Source organism: Schistocerca americana, chromosome 7 (genome assembly GCF_021461395.2).
Source record: "Schistocerca americana isolate TAMUIC-IGC-003095 chromosome 7, iqSchAmer2.1, whole genome shotgun sequence".
Taxonomy (NCBI): Eukaryota; Metazoa; Arthropoda; class Insecta; order Orthoptera; family Acrididae; genus Schistocerca; species Schistocerca americana.
Window position 1 is genome coordinate 123,668,606 of NC_060125.1, and position 15,367 is coordinate 123,683,972.

The 15,367-nt window shown below is 43.0% G+C and overlaps 1 protein-coding gene across 1 annotated transcript in view; it reads right to left on the bottom strand.

The window, feature by feature from the left end:
• Nucleotides 1-8,802: 8,802 nt before the first annotated feature.
• The window catches only part of LOC124622777 (myrosinase 1-like), a 47,325-nt gene continuing 40,760 nt past the window's right edge, over nt 8,803-15,367 (bottom strand). The window contains exons 9-11 of the mRNA XM_047148569.1: nt 13,098-13,232; nt 12,899-13,005; nt 8,803-9,015 (exon numbers count right to left, since the gene is read on the bottom strand). Of these exons, the coding sequence (XP_047004525.1) occupies nt 8,877-9,015; nt 12,899-13,005; nt 13,098-13,232 (381 nt within the window). The 3' untranslated portion in view covers nt 8,803-8,876. The remainder of the gene's footprint in view (nt 9,016-12,898; nt 13,006-13,097; nt 13,233-15,367) is intronic.

Below are 15,367 nucleotides of genomic sequence, written 5' to 3' on the forward strand. Positions count from 1 at the left end.
CGCTCGGTAGGACATATTCTGTGGCATCATGGGATCACCAATTTAGTATTGGAGGGTAGCGTGGAGGGTAAAAATCGTAGAGGGAGACCAAGAGATGAATACACTAAACAGATTCAGAAGGATGTAGGTTGCAGTGGGTACTGAGAGATGAAGAAGCTTGCACAGGATAGAGTAGCATGGAGAGCTGGACTGAAGAGTACAACAACAGCAACAACCATCACCTATCCTTCCCATACAGGACTATCGGCTGGGCTGGCCGGAGCAACTCTCCAGTGCTGGACTAATAGCGAAAATATCCGCTCCACGACTAGCAATTGTTGATGAAACTTGCTGGAGATACTATCTAGTGCTCGATCAATGGCAACTCAAATTATTTAAATAAGCAATATGCTCCTCTGCGTACAAAATATTAGACTTATGTCAGTCCAGTGTGGCAGCTCAGCACAGACAGGGTTCTTTTCCCGCCAGTTTCCAAGTGGGGGAGGGTAGTAGAGGATAGGAAGGGGATGGGAATGGGGAAGGGATGGAAGGGGGAATGTGACAATGTCAACAGTGCCCTCTGGCGGTGGTGTTGTGAAGTAGGTCATTTGGTCTCTGGACCTCAAGGTGAACACACAACATTTACCGTCAAAATCTTAGTTTTCTGCCATTTCCAGGGGAATGGGGAGGGAGAGGGGATGAGAGGGGAGTGTAAGGGTGGTGAAGGGACTCGGAGTTGCCTGAGGGAGACCTACGTGGCGGCTGGAGAAAACCCTTGGCATCATAAAGTGGTGTGGTTAATGAATTGATCAATGAGTTAAATTACATAATTAATTTGATATGAATTTGACATTCAAATTGATCCAGAAACACCCTCCCCCCGCCTCGCCCTTGTTTCACTACTTACATCTGCCTCTCTTCGACAACTCGTCTACAATGAGTTTTAGTGTCAGTATTGCCTCACTTGTTCCTATATTTATCTGGAACTGTAACCGATCTTCCCTGAGGCCGGCTTCTTTCAGTTTTCCATTCTTCTGTAAATAATTGTTGTTAATAATCTGCAGCCATGACTTGTTAAATGGATGGTTCGGTGGTATTCACACTTGCGAGTACTTGCGTTCTTTGGAACCGAAATTATTACATTCTTCCTGGAGTCTGAGGGCATTCCCCAGATCTCGTATATCTTGCATACAAGATTGAATAATGTTGTCACAACTTGCTCTCCCATGGATCTTACTAATTCTGAAAGATTGTCTATTACTTGGTCCCAGTTTATAATTAGGTCTTTCAGTGCTCTGTCAAATTATCCACGCAGTGTCACATCACCCATCTCACTTTCAGCTACTTCCTCTTTCCATCTATAACATTGTCCTCCAGTTTGTTTTCTTTATATATTGGCCCTCTATACGCTGCATCCACCTTTTCGCTTTACTTTCTTTGCTTACCACTAGCTTGCTACCTGAACTTTTCATATTCACACAGCTGTCGTTTCTCCATTCTTCAAAGGTCTTTTTTATTCCCCTGTTGGTGGCATCTACCTTTCCCCTGTTTATACATGCTTCTACAACCTTGGCCGGCCGAAGTGGCCGTGCGGTTAAAGGCGCTGCAGTCTGGAACCGCAAGACCGCTGCGGTCGGAGGTTCGAATCCTGCCTCGGGCATGGATGTTTGTGATGTCCTTAGGTTAGTTAGGTTTAACTAGTTCTAAGTTCTAGGGGACTAATGACCTCAGAAGTTGAGTCCCATAGTGCTCAGAGCCATTTTTTTCTACAACCTTGTATTTATCCTCCAGACATTCCTACTTAGACATTTTGACCATTTACCAACTTCATTTTTAGACATCTGTATTCCCCTTTTGCCTGTTCCATTTGCAGCATTTTTGCTTTCCTCCTTTCATCAGCTAAATTCAGTATTTCCTATATTACACAGGTATTTTATATTATTATAAATAATTTGAATGAGTGGAAATGGAGAGAGTATTTTGCTGTTAACTATGGTACCTGATGTTTTGTGCGAGGTGTTCGACAGGGAGATGGTCTATCACCTCTGCTTTTCAATTGTGTCTTGGAGAAGGTCGTTCGAGAATGGAGGAAGGCCATCAATACTAAAGGGATTCAACTAGGGAGAAATCCAAACAAGATCACTGTCTCCGGCCGCGGTGGTCTAGCGGTTCTGTCGCTGCAGTCCGGAGCCGCGGGACTGCTACGGTCGCAGGTTCGAATCCTGCCTCGGGCATGGGTGTGTGTGATGTCCTTAGGTTAGTTAGGTTTAAGTAGTTCTAAGTTCTAGGGGACTTATGACCTAAGATGTTGAGTCCCATAGTGCTCAGAGCCATTTGAACCATTTTTTGAAGATCACTGTCGACTGTTTAGCCTTCGCAGATGACATGGCATTGATTACAGATTCACTAGACAATGCCCAAGAACAAATAAGAGAACTACAAAAACAAGCAGCCAAAGTAGGACTACAAATATCCTATGAAAAAACAAAGTTTATGACAAACATCTGTGATGCTCCTCAAAATATTGCAGTTGACAACAACACAATACACAAAACAGATTCCTTTAAATACCTAGGAGAGTGGATTACATGCAATGCCAAAGAAAAGATAGCTATAGAAACTAGAGTGCACAAAATGGAAAGAGTGTTTCATATGACCAAAAACGTTTATAATAAAAAATCCTTGTCCTGGAACACGAAATTAAGACACTACCAAACAGTGGCCAGACCTGAAGCTCTCTATGCGGCAGAAACACTTAAACTAATAAGAAATGGAGATCTTGAGAAACTAGAGAAGGTCGAAAGAAGAATTTTAAGGAAAATACTGGGAGCTAACAGAAACGATAATGCTGAATACAGGTTAAGACCAAACAGAGAGCTATATCTGAAAACGGAGAAACTAACTGATGTAATGAGGAAGAGGAGACTACAGTTTTTTGGACATATATTCAGAATGGATAACAACAGACTAACCAAGCGGATATTCACATTACTCAATAGCTACAAATCCAAGCCAGCATGGTTCATAGAGACTGAAAAGGACATTGAAAATGCTGGAGTTACAATAGACACAATAGAAAACAGAACACATTTCAGAAAGGCAGTTCAAAAGGCAGAATTTCAGGAGAGAAAGAAAATAACTAGACGAAAGTGGACTCAAGAAGAAAGGGAACAACACTCTAAAAGGATGAAGGAAATTTGGAAACTGAAGAAATCTAATACAATGAAGAATAGCCAAAGTTGATTCATCGGACCCTCCAAATGGGTTATTCGAAAGAAAAAAAAAAAGCTATAGAGAAACTTACTTTAAACATTTTTTCACAAATTATCGTGGCTGACAATGCCACATAAACCAGCCTTTGTGCTAATAATTACAACTCCTCAGAAACAGGCAAATATCCATTGCTTTTTTTATATGTCGTACTTCTTGATGTATTGAGACATTTCACATCGAAACTATTCACATTACATATTTTTAATTGTAAATTACAATGAACTGTAATAACGCGCGTCTACACATACAGAGAGACAAAACGAAATTGGTATATGATTTAGTACACATTTTGTTTTCACATTGTATCTCACATTTTGTTTCACCGCGGTCGAGCTTAAGAAATAACTTTGACCGCCTTTGAGTATATCGGATCGCAATAGTAATCTTTGGCGCTCTGCGCCAGAACAGGTCACGTCATATCACACGACTTTTCCAATTTCACTCAGTCTTTCATTCTCTGGAGAACTTATCCAGTTAAATTCGGTCGATGGACACACACATAACGTTACAATTTCTAGTACACATTGCTTATTTACCCGTGTGGTGTCATGTTGCCTTCCTAATTCCTCTTAAAGCTACTGTTTCGTTTGCAGTGTACTCCTTTACCCCGTTTCAGTCCAATGTTGTCTGATGCGTCCCGCAAAACTCTCAACAATATAATATCTTCAGTTTATCTTAGTCCTAACTCCGTATCACTATACCTTTCTGCAACTTCTTTGCTTTTAATCTGCCGTTCGTAATCAGTGAAAGAGTTCACACATGCGCCTGGAACGCCGAGTTTAAAACCTGGTTTCAAAATCTATTTTAACATTATACACTACTGTCCATTAAAATTGCTACACCAAGAAGAAATGCAGATGATAAATGGGTATTCATTGGACAAATATATTACACTAGAACTGACATGTGATTACATTTTCACGCAATTTGGGTGCATAGATCCTGAGAAATCAGTACCCAGAACAACCACTTCTGGCCGTAATAACGGCCTTGGTACGCCTGGGCATTGAGTCAAACAGAGCTTGGATGGTGTGTACAGGTACAGCTGCCCACGCAACTTCAACACGATACCACAGTCCATCAAGAGTAGTGACTGGCGTATTGTGACGAGCCAGTGGCTCGGCCATCATTGACCAGACGTTTTCAATTGGTGAGAGATCTGGAGAATGTGCTGGCCAGGACAGCAGTCGAACATTTTCTGTATCCAGAAAGGCCCGTACAGGATCTGCAACATGCGGTCGTGCATTATCCTGCTGAAATGTAGGGTTTCGCAGGGATCGAATAAAGGGTAGAGCCAAGGGTCGTAACATATGTTAAATGTAACGTCCACTGTTGAAAGTTCCGTCAATGCGAACAAGAGGTGACCGAGACGTGTAACAAGTGGCACCCCATACCATCACGCCGGGTGATACGCCAGTATGGCGAAGACGAATACACTCTTCCAATGTGCGTTCACCGCGATGTCGCCAAACACGGATGCGACCATCATGATGCTATAAACAAAACCTGAATTCATCCGAAAAAATGACGTTTTGCCATTCGTGCACCCAGGTTTGTCGTTGAGTACACCATCGCAGGCGCTCCTGTCTGCGATGCAGCTTCAAGGGTAACCGCAGCCATGGTATCCGAGCTGATAGTCCATACCGTTGCAAACGTCGTCGAACTGTTCGTGCAGATGGTTGTTGTCTTGCAAACGTCCCCATCTGTTGACTCAGGGATCGAGACGTGGCTTCACGATCCGTTACAGCCATGCGGATAAGATGCCTGTCATCTCGACTGCTAGTGATACGAGGCCGCTGGGATCCAGCACGGCGTTCCGTATTACCCTCCTGAACCCACCGATTCCATATTCTGCTAACAGTCATTGGATCTCGACCAATGCGAGCAGCAATGTCACGATACGATAAACTGCAATCGCGATAGGCTACAATCCGACCTTTATCAAAGTCGGAAACGTGATGGTACGCATTTTTCTTCCTTACACGAGGCATCACAACAACGTTTCACCAGGAAACGCCGGTCAACTGCTGTTTGTGTATAGAAATCGGTTGGAATCTTTCCTCATGTCAGCACGTTGTAAGTGTCGCCACCGGCGCCAACCTTGTGTGAATGCTCTGAAAAGCTAATCATTTGCATATCACAGCACCTTCTCCCTGTCTGTTAAATTTCGCGTCTGTAGCACGTCATCTTCCTGGTGTAGCAATTTTATTGGTAACTAGTGTACAATAAGTCAGAAACCTTCCGGTGTCTTCTGGTCTCTTCCACGCGTACAGCCTTCTTTCACGACTCTTAAACCAAGTGTAAGTAATGATTAATTTATACTCTGTGCAAATTTCCAGCTGGCAGGATCCCCTGTCATTCCTTTTCCACAGTCTTCTCCCCCTATGTTTCCTTCTCTTTCCTTCCCCACTACCGATTTCCAGTCCCCCATTACAATTAAATTTTCGTCACCCTTAACTATTTAATAATTTTCTTCATCTAATCATACGTTCTTTCAGTCTCTTTTGCATCTACGGAACTAGTTCTCTCATTAACCCGTATTCCTTCTTGGCTTCTTATCTATCTTGGCTACGATAATGCGTTCACTATGCTATACATGGTAGCTTTCCCGCGTTCTTATTCTGTTATTCACTATTATGAGTACTCCTGCATTACAACCAATTTTCTTGTGACAACCCTGTACTGACCTGACCAGAAGTCTTCTTCTCCATGGCACAGCACTTCACTAGTTCCCACTAGGTCTAACCTACCCACCTCCCGTTCTAAATTTTCTAACGCACCTATTGAGTTGGGGGTTCTAACATTACACGCTCCGACCTGTTTTAACGCGATGACATTCTCCTGAGTATTCCCAGTCCAGAGATGCAAATGAGGCGTTATTTTCCCTCCGAAATATTTAACGCTAAAGGAAGACATCATCATTAAGTCATACGGTAGAGCTACATGCCTTCAGTAAAAGAAGAAATGCTGTAGTTTCGCTTGCTTTCGCAGTGCCAACACAGCAAGGCCAGATGGCATAGGTTCAAGGCCAGATCTGTCAACCATCTTGAGTACGTCCCCAGCAACTATTGAAAGGCTGCTAATCTTCAGGAGCGATGGGTTAGTCTGACCTCCCCACAGACACCCATCTGTTGTGGTTGCACTTACTGTACGGCTATCTGCTTCGTTGAGGCACGAAAGGCTTCCCAATTCGTTAAGGTCAATGGCTCGGGGGGTGGGGGCAGTGATGTTTATTACCATAACATAGTAATTAAACTGCAGTATTTCTGGTGTGGTTGACTTAACTGACTTACATTCACCTGTGAAGGCGATCAACACACATTAACCAGTAAGAATGAGGAAAATGGCGTTTAATGGAATCAGATATGGACAAGCATTAAAAGTTTTTTGAGCTATTCCTGTTCATTCCGAACAGCTCGCTTGGGTTAATTTATCCGGCGACAGTGATTCTTGGTACAAGATACGTTATACCGGGAATTTTAGGGTAAACCCATACACTTTCTCTTGCTCATCACTGATATTATGTCACATAATGGCTTCTGCTCCAAAAGGATTTGCTGCCGCCTTCTACCTGTTCTGACCTTGCGATTCTTCTGCAGCCGTTATACTTTAACTCCCGCCATTTCAGATCCTCTGCTACTTATTTCAAGCCGGCCGAAGTGGCCGTGCGGTTAAAGGCGCTGCAGTCTGGAACCGCAAGACCGCTACGGTCGCAGGTTCGAATCCTGCTTCGGGCATGGATGTTTGTGATGTCCTTAGGTTAGTTAGGTTTAACTAGTTCTCAGTTCTAGGGGACTAATGACCTCAGCAGTTGAGTCCCATAGTGCTCAGAGCCATTTGAACCATTTTACTTATTTCAGGCCGAGTAGTTCGGTGCGAGTGTGGGTCAGTGGTAGATACAAATGTTTCTGTGTTTAGTACCCAGTTGCTCCTACGACTTACTTTCTAGCACATGACACTGCTATCGCTGTTATCGTGCTTTGTGTGTGAAGTATTCTAACTTCACAGTTCCTTGAAAGCTACTTTGAACTTCAAAAAAGTTCAAATGGCTCGGAGCACTATGGGACTCAACATCTTAGGTCATAAGTCCCCTAGAACTTAGAACTAGTTAAACCTAACTAACCTAAGGACATCACACACACCCATGCCCGAGGCAGGATTCGAACCTGCGACCGTAGCAGTCCCGTGGTTCCGGACTGCAGCGCCAGAACCGCGCGGCCACCGCGGCCGGCCTACTTTGAACTGCTGGTGCCTGCAGAACATACCTGGTGAGATTTGTAGACTGTGACGTTCAAAGCGGTCTTACCTTCCATGAGGACCTGATTACTTAATTACTGATGTAGTTTCAATGTTCTAAATAGCTTCCTTTTTTTCTTCCCTTCTTCCATATTATTTACTTGTTATTTAATGTTTTGTCGGCTGTAAAATCTGTTTCGAAGGAATTTCCATTGCAGACGAGACATATGTGCGACCTCAATTCACGCCACTTCACAGCACATGTGATTGTTGTATTGCCTTTGTTACGCACCGTTTTTCATAATGTCACCGTCTTTCATAATGTCAAAGTTGTGACACCGGGCTTAAAGCTGCAGCTGATTTCTATATACCGAGTGACGAGTTTACATGTGTTTCTCGCTTAGTCGTTAAGCTTTGTTCAGTCCTCGTGTTTCACTTGTCTTTATCTGCACTGTCCGTTTGTTGAACATCAGCGTTGTTCCGAATATTACCCCGAAGTGCTAAGTTTACTGAAATCTTGCAATTTAGTGTAGTTTCTTATGTTTACGTGGATTTTACAAACTGTGCAAATGGAATTATATTGAAATGCACGTGCAATCAGTGTACAACGAACGCGGTTAGAGGCGCCACGTCACTGACTGCGCGGCTCCTGCCGTCGGAGGTTCGAGTCCTCCCTCGGGCATGGGTGTGTGTGTTGCTCTTAGCATCAGATAGTTTAAGCAGTGTGTAAGTCTAGGGACCGATGACCTCAGCAGTTTGGTCTCTTAGAAATTTACTCATTTGAACATTTTTGTACAACGAATGTAATGTAAAAGTTTATCTTACGCTCTCAGCGTACTTTGTTGGTAAAATCTGTGGCGTACCATTCGTGTTTAATATGTTTTACGTTTTATTCCTTAGTGGAATTTTAATACGTCAGGCTTCATCTGTCCCTGTATCAGGTCATTACATAGAACGGTATATACGAGTAATGTGGGAGTTTAGCTTCTTGCAGTTACTACTACATGTGTTACCTGGTTTTCATGCTTACTAAGGAATTTTTGAAATGTAAACGTACGGAAAATTTAGTACTATCGATTTTAATTTCTTTACAGACGTAATCCACTGCTTTCCGTTTCCCATGGACTCTAATTTCGTTATCTTAAAGCATTTCACGTAGTAAAATTTTAAGAACTATGTGCGGATGAGCAACATGGAATCAGAATTCAGATAGTCTCAAAACGGAAATGCCACTGCCAGATGAAGGTCTCAATAACGAACTGCTGTGATTCTGCGGATTGCATTCGCTACCACACAAGGAAAGAACGTCAATGATTAAGACTTAGCCAAAGTTCTTTATTTTGCAGTACATAAGGTCATATAAAGAGCAGACCAAGATAAGTTGTAGTTCAGGGGAGACTGTAGCGCAAGTATTCCTGAGGCAGCTCCTTAGTCTCGAAGATCTCCGACATGAAAGCTGCAGAGGCCCTTGGCGTCCTGGTTCTGTTCGGGCTGTCGAAATCCACCTCGTACAGCCCTAGCTTCTTGCTGCAAACGTTTAAAACTGGTAAGGCTTTGACAGACAAGTGTACTGATTCTAGCACTACTTATAGTGACAGATTACTTTTACATAACATAATTTTCTCGATGCTTTTGTGTATACTGAATATTCTAAATGACAGTGTAAACGCGATTTTTTAATAAGTGCCGGGAGTTACGTGGATTGGCTTCTATTACGAATAGAAAATTACGGATCCATGCTTAGGTTTCCTGTATACTGAAAATGATGTACCAGTAGATCGAGGATAGCAGGGAGAAAGTCGCTCTGTGTTAGAGAGGCGCAGACGCGCCAGAGGGAAAGGACGTATGGTAAAATGTGGGCGCGTGTGCACACAACGGAGACGCAGTCGGTCAAGAACCACCAAGCAATCAACACAACGAAAAAAAAGAAAGAAAGAAAAACAGAATAACTTGGTGGTAGCCGGATGATGAGGAACCCTCATTTGAATGTTATTAGCGCGTCTGTGGTATAAAAACAGATACAATTGGACTCCACACCACGTTTTAAGAGGTTTCACTGGAAAGAAAAAATGAAATTCTGTTCCAAACGGTAGTAAGTATGAGCGTAACCATTTAACGAAAAACTCACACAACCCAAATAGTTTGAAAAAGTTCGTAAAGAAGTATGACATAAGAACTGATGTACTGCGCATCACGTACCTGTATATGCACTAGTATAAGAACTACAACATCTTATAAGATTCCTGTGTAAAACATGCGGCAATAACTCAGTAATACGCATGTAACGTAAGTAAACAAAGAACTGTCAAAAAGTACAAAGAGAAAATGTAACGTCGGCACTTTAAATTATTATCCAAAGTCGATGTTTCCTTCCCATGTAGCCCTACGCACCCCCCCCCCCCCCCTCCTGCCAACACTGTGCGGGTATTTATGCGTGACACGGGTTGACTGACCAGCCCAACTGGAGGGTTGGTTTGAAATCGTTGATGTGGAGTCCCAGGTTTCCCGTCTGGTGTTGGCTTCCAGCGATACCGTTAGTAGTTTGTCGTTGCACATTATTTGCAGAATATGTTCATCGCATTTAAGGAAGGTCTAAATTATGGCGGTCGTAACGGTGGGCGTACTACATCTATCCTTAGCATCACATGTGAGCAAGTTTTAAGGTCGTTGTGGATGAAAACTTTCTGATTTCCGTGGCTGGGTGCTCGCGAAGAGCATAGCTTAGAGATTTGCATCTTGACTTGTTTCCATAAAAACGGTAGCCATGGTTCAACTGACAGCTGTTATACCGAAAAAACTCCGACGGGAAGTGCAGTGTCCCCCATAAACCATTTCCGGTATCGATGTCTGATCTGAAAGCTGTGCGGAGGTCCAGTAAGGCGTGTGGAACAGCGGCGGTCCAGCTGTTCCCTCGGTGCATGCCTAAGCGCGGCTTTTAAAGTGACACGTCCGCGCTTTGCCGCCGTGTAGCTTGCAAGAAGGTGGCTAGTCATATGGTGGCGTTCGAGAAATAGCCTCCACTCAAATTTTCGCCCTTCATTCGTAGTGACATGAGCTAGACAGTCGCAACCGTTAGTCCAGTCATTAAAAATGTTCCTGTTGCTGTTTCTGCTGATATACCACTGCCTGGCGTCGCTTCCACTCAAAGAGTGTATCTGTCAACAACAGACGTAAATGTACACGGATACTCTTTGGATACTGCAAGCAGGCCCACAAAATCTTCGTGTACATACGTGGGAGAAACAGTCTCCTGGTTCTGGCAATTCTACCACTGGCTTATGTGTATGTCCAACAACTTTGCACTTTCGACATGTCGCTCACGTTCTCGACCACTGGCGGTCGTCTTTTTTTTTACTGCTTGGTCACATTTTGCCTGTGGCTTGTGCTGCACTCAGCTAATTGTAATTTATTGCACATGCGATGGCACCAGTCCCAGAGAAAAGATCAGTGACTACATTTGTAAGAAGTCATGGTCTCCTGACCTTCATTGCTTACATATTCCGCCCTCACAATCATATTCCGCACATCAAGACGCTTCGTTCGAACCCAAACTCGATAAGATAAAGTCAATGTTGTATGAATTCATGTAAACAATATGCAAATAACAAGTAAGCACACCGTGGTTCAACTATTCGAAGCTCACAGGGAGCTATCTACGTCGGCCGGCAGCCGCCCGTGGAGCGGACAGCGTTTGCCCGAGTGAAAGGGGGAACGACCCCGTGTTTGGCTTAAAAGCAAATTCCGCTACATTGTGTGGGAGCGCCCAACCTATGCATTCTTTACAAATATAGCATGCAGTTTCAGAGATTTTCAGAGGGAGACAGCAAACGCCAAACGCCAATACTACAGATTTCTGGATTGGTAGCCTTAAACGAAACGTCATTCTCGCGTTTTAGAAGAGCAATGCTGATTGGCAGACGATGTTTCTGACACCTTGAGCTGAAGGAGTAATGGAAGAGACTGAAAGATATACCCCTTCACGTCTGGCGTGGAGAGGGGCCGTTCCGTTGTCGCTCTTCGAGCGGGGACACGTAACAAGAGCGTGTGCGCTCGTACGTGTACTCAAAGAGCGAGGAACAAGTCTCTCCTCAGTACTTCACTGGGAGAGCACCTCTGTCCTAGTTAATGATAGGTGGTGTAATAAATCTACATATCAGTGTTACTTCCATTTTTGTTGTGGAGATATTATATCCTTTTGGTAATGAGAGAGGGAGATGGAGAAAGATTTGGAGCTATGCCTACGCTCAAGACAGATGCTGGAAGTACCAGTTCTTATGCTGGAATTACGGAATGTTGGTAGGTATTTGATACACGACAACAAGTGAGGGAGAGTCCAGTGACTAAGAAGTTTGAATGAAGAAAAGAATGCTTGTGACTTTTCCGATAGTATCCACGCTAATTATTCATAAGGTGGACTGCAGTGGCTGGAAGTTACATGTTTGTGGTAAGCATTCACTGTTACACAGAGTTGGTTTAATTTGAGAACCATGTGTTGTAGGAGTATTGATGGTGAACACAGTATACCATTCATGCGTGATAAGTCGAACGTGACTTATTAGGTGATTTATTATTGGCAGTTCGATAATACTGGATATCGGCAGGAGGAGAGTCATATTAAAACAGGTAAGATCATTCATTCACAAGGACAAAATGAACGGAGAAAATCCTGAACTCTAGGGTACTCCTGAGAGCGGATTGTCCAACGAGGACAGGAGGCAAGTGGTAATAACAAAGACTATGTAGCACGAAGAGGGAAAATAAACGAGGCAAGGAATGTACCCAAAGAGACCCCTCAGAGCACATTCGTACTTTGACAATCCACAATCGATTTTTTGATGTTTCTTTCTGTGCTTCTGGTTGTACCTCCGAAGTCAGTGTTTGAGAAACTCGTTTCTGTCGTTTTCAAAATTAGGATAATAAAATCATCGGTGCCAGATACCTCACTGAAATCAAGGAGATAAATTACTCTCTCCCGTCAATCTGTGGGATGTTTGAACTCATGAGCCACTTTGATCAATTTATCTGCTATCCTAATAGCTTTCTAGAAGCCTGATTGACATTTATCGTAGATGTGATAAATCTTCAGATATTCCAGTAGGCGTTCATGAGTAATATGATATAAAACTTTTAATAATTAGGATAATAATTTCCGGTTATTATTAGTCTGCTTACGTTGAATCAGGTTTTGCTTCCAGTCAAAACGAAGTGTTATGGCTAACGAAAACTAAACTGAAGTTCTCTTTAATAAATGGCATAATAAATTCGGCGACGGTTTTAATAACTTGTATGTTTGTGTCATCAATACTTAAAACTTCAGAACACATTTCCATGATCAGTTAATGGCTTTATCGATTTTTCAGCCTTGATCAAGAGGAAACGAAAAGAAACTTGAACGTGCACAAGGACTTACGTAAATCCGTCCGTCCACTCGAGGTCGTCCATGAGACTCCAGCAGGTGTAGCCAATCACAGGAACACCGTCAACGTGGATAGCTTGTAGAAGAGCCGTCAGGTACGACTGTAATGAATATTTAAAACCATTAAGGAGTTCATTTTAAGGAAGTAAACTACTAATGTTTACTGTTTCCGAAGGTAAAAATCGTAACTCACCGTAAAGTACTCGATTCTGTCGGTGTCATTAAGACCACCAGTATTTGACAATCCGTTTTCTGTCACAAAGATTGGATAACCAGGGTATTCCTTAACGAGCCAGTTCAGTAAGTCGCGGAATCCCGAAGGATAGTACTGGAACACGAGAAAATGAAGGCACATTTAGCATTATATGAAAAATGTTTTTCAACAATTGGACATCACAAGAAACCATGTTTGCAAACCAGTTACTGGAATGTAGAAAACATCACAGAATGCGCAGTGTGAAATTTCTCTTCCTCATTCCCGTGACATCATACGTCCTTTTAATGAAACAGGTATCCACAGGGGAACGTTAAAAGTAATCAACCAGATAATCTGCCCAAGCACGGCTAAATGAAAGACATCCCCATCACTGTTTTTCCACTTCATTTTATAATGTCACAACTATCAGGCATCCATCATCGTCTTATCTCTATGATTACAATTTTTTTTTCCAAAACATTAATGTATCGTTATTTTAATTAATGTCTTAGTCAGAAGCAACAATATGAAACGAGTATTTCCCACCGTTTCGTTTTCCAAGGGGTTTGAGGGCGGGGTTGGGGGAGGGGAGAGGGTAGGATGTACACCAGTGTTCATAAATACCTCCAGGATTTCAGACGAAGACTATACAAAAACTACATTCCGAGAAGAGACACACATTAGAGGACAGACCATTTCTCCAGGATTGTAGCTCACGCTAAAGGTGCTCAATATTCGTTTCGTTTGTGATATGGCAAGCGTCAAATCGTGGGTGCAAGTCGTTAAGACGATGCGTCCGGGAAGGCACAAAGGCCCGCTTTGCGAATCTGGTAACTGGGTTGCCTATCTGCAGATGCAGAGTAATTCGGTGTGACAATACGGTGACGAGGGTTAACGATGAAACTTGAGGACAGAACAAGCTACATGTGCACTCTGTAATTATAGAAATTCTACTAACCACTGGCAGGCTTTCCTCTACCTGTGGGACATCCATAAATAGCAATGACATGCAACAAATTACAGTTGGCTTTCTGATAATCTATCGTGCGACACATACGTCCTGGCGGTAGTCAAAGGGTTAATCTGCCCAATCGGTTTACCAGCGTAGTTCGTTATAATCCAGTGTTGTAAATTGCTTTGTTAAATTTTATTTCCTGAGCTATAAAAGTTCAGTTATTTTTTCTTTTGTTACATCTTCGTTGTCAGGAGGTCTGATTATTTACATAGTTCGTATCTAATAATCTTAATTTTTAAACTTGAGTCTCTTGTCCTTTAATGCCCATTGTCTGTTTTTAAGTAATACTTTTGGAAACTATTGTTGAAAGAAATACTAGCAGAAGATAGGAAAGAAGAAAGAAAGATTAGATTTTAACGTCCTGTCGACAGTGCGGTCATAAAAGATGGAGAACATCACGAAACGATGGGGAAGCAAATCTGCCATGCCCTTTTCAAAGGAACCCTACCAATATTTGACTGAAACAATTTAGGGAAATCAAGGAGATCCTAAATCTGGGTGACAGGAGAGGGATTTGAACCGAATGCGATCGTGGCTGTAGCGATGAACCTGGACATGCCATTAACGTATAGCATACGAAAGCCATTGTAAAGATAGCCATAGCCATTGGTCGAACATGGACTTTGCTGACGAATATTCTAATGAGTTGTCGAGCGACTAGCGCATTATACACTGAGGAGCCAATGAAACTGGTACACCTGCCTAATATCGTGTAGGGCCACCGGGAACGCGTAGAAGTGCCGTGACACGACGTGGGATGAACTCGACCAATGTCTGAAGTAGTGCTGGAGGAAATTGCACAGATGTCCATAAATCCGTAAGAGTATGAGGGGGTGGAGATCTCTTCTGAACAGCACATTGTGAGGCATTCCAGATATGCTCAGTAATGTCCATGTGTAGGGACACAACAATGTTTAAACTCAGAAGAGTGTTGCTGGAGCCACTCTGTAGCAATTCTGAACGTTTGGGTGTTGCATTGCCCTGCTTAAATTGCCCAAGTCCCTCGGAATTCACAATGGACATGAATGGATGGAGGTCATCAGACAGGATGGTTACGTACGTGTCACCTGTCAGGGTCGTATCTAGACGTATCAGAGGTCCCATATCACTCCAACTGCACACGCCCCACACCGTTACATAGCCTCCACCAGCTTGAACAGTCCCCTTCTGACATTCAAGGCCCAAGGATTAATGAGGTTGCCTCCATACCCACACACGTTCATCCGCTCGTTCAAATTTGTAACGAGACTCG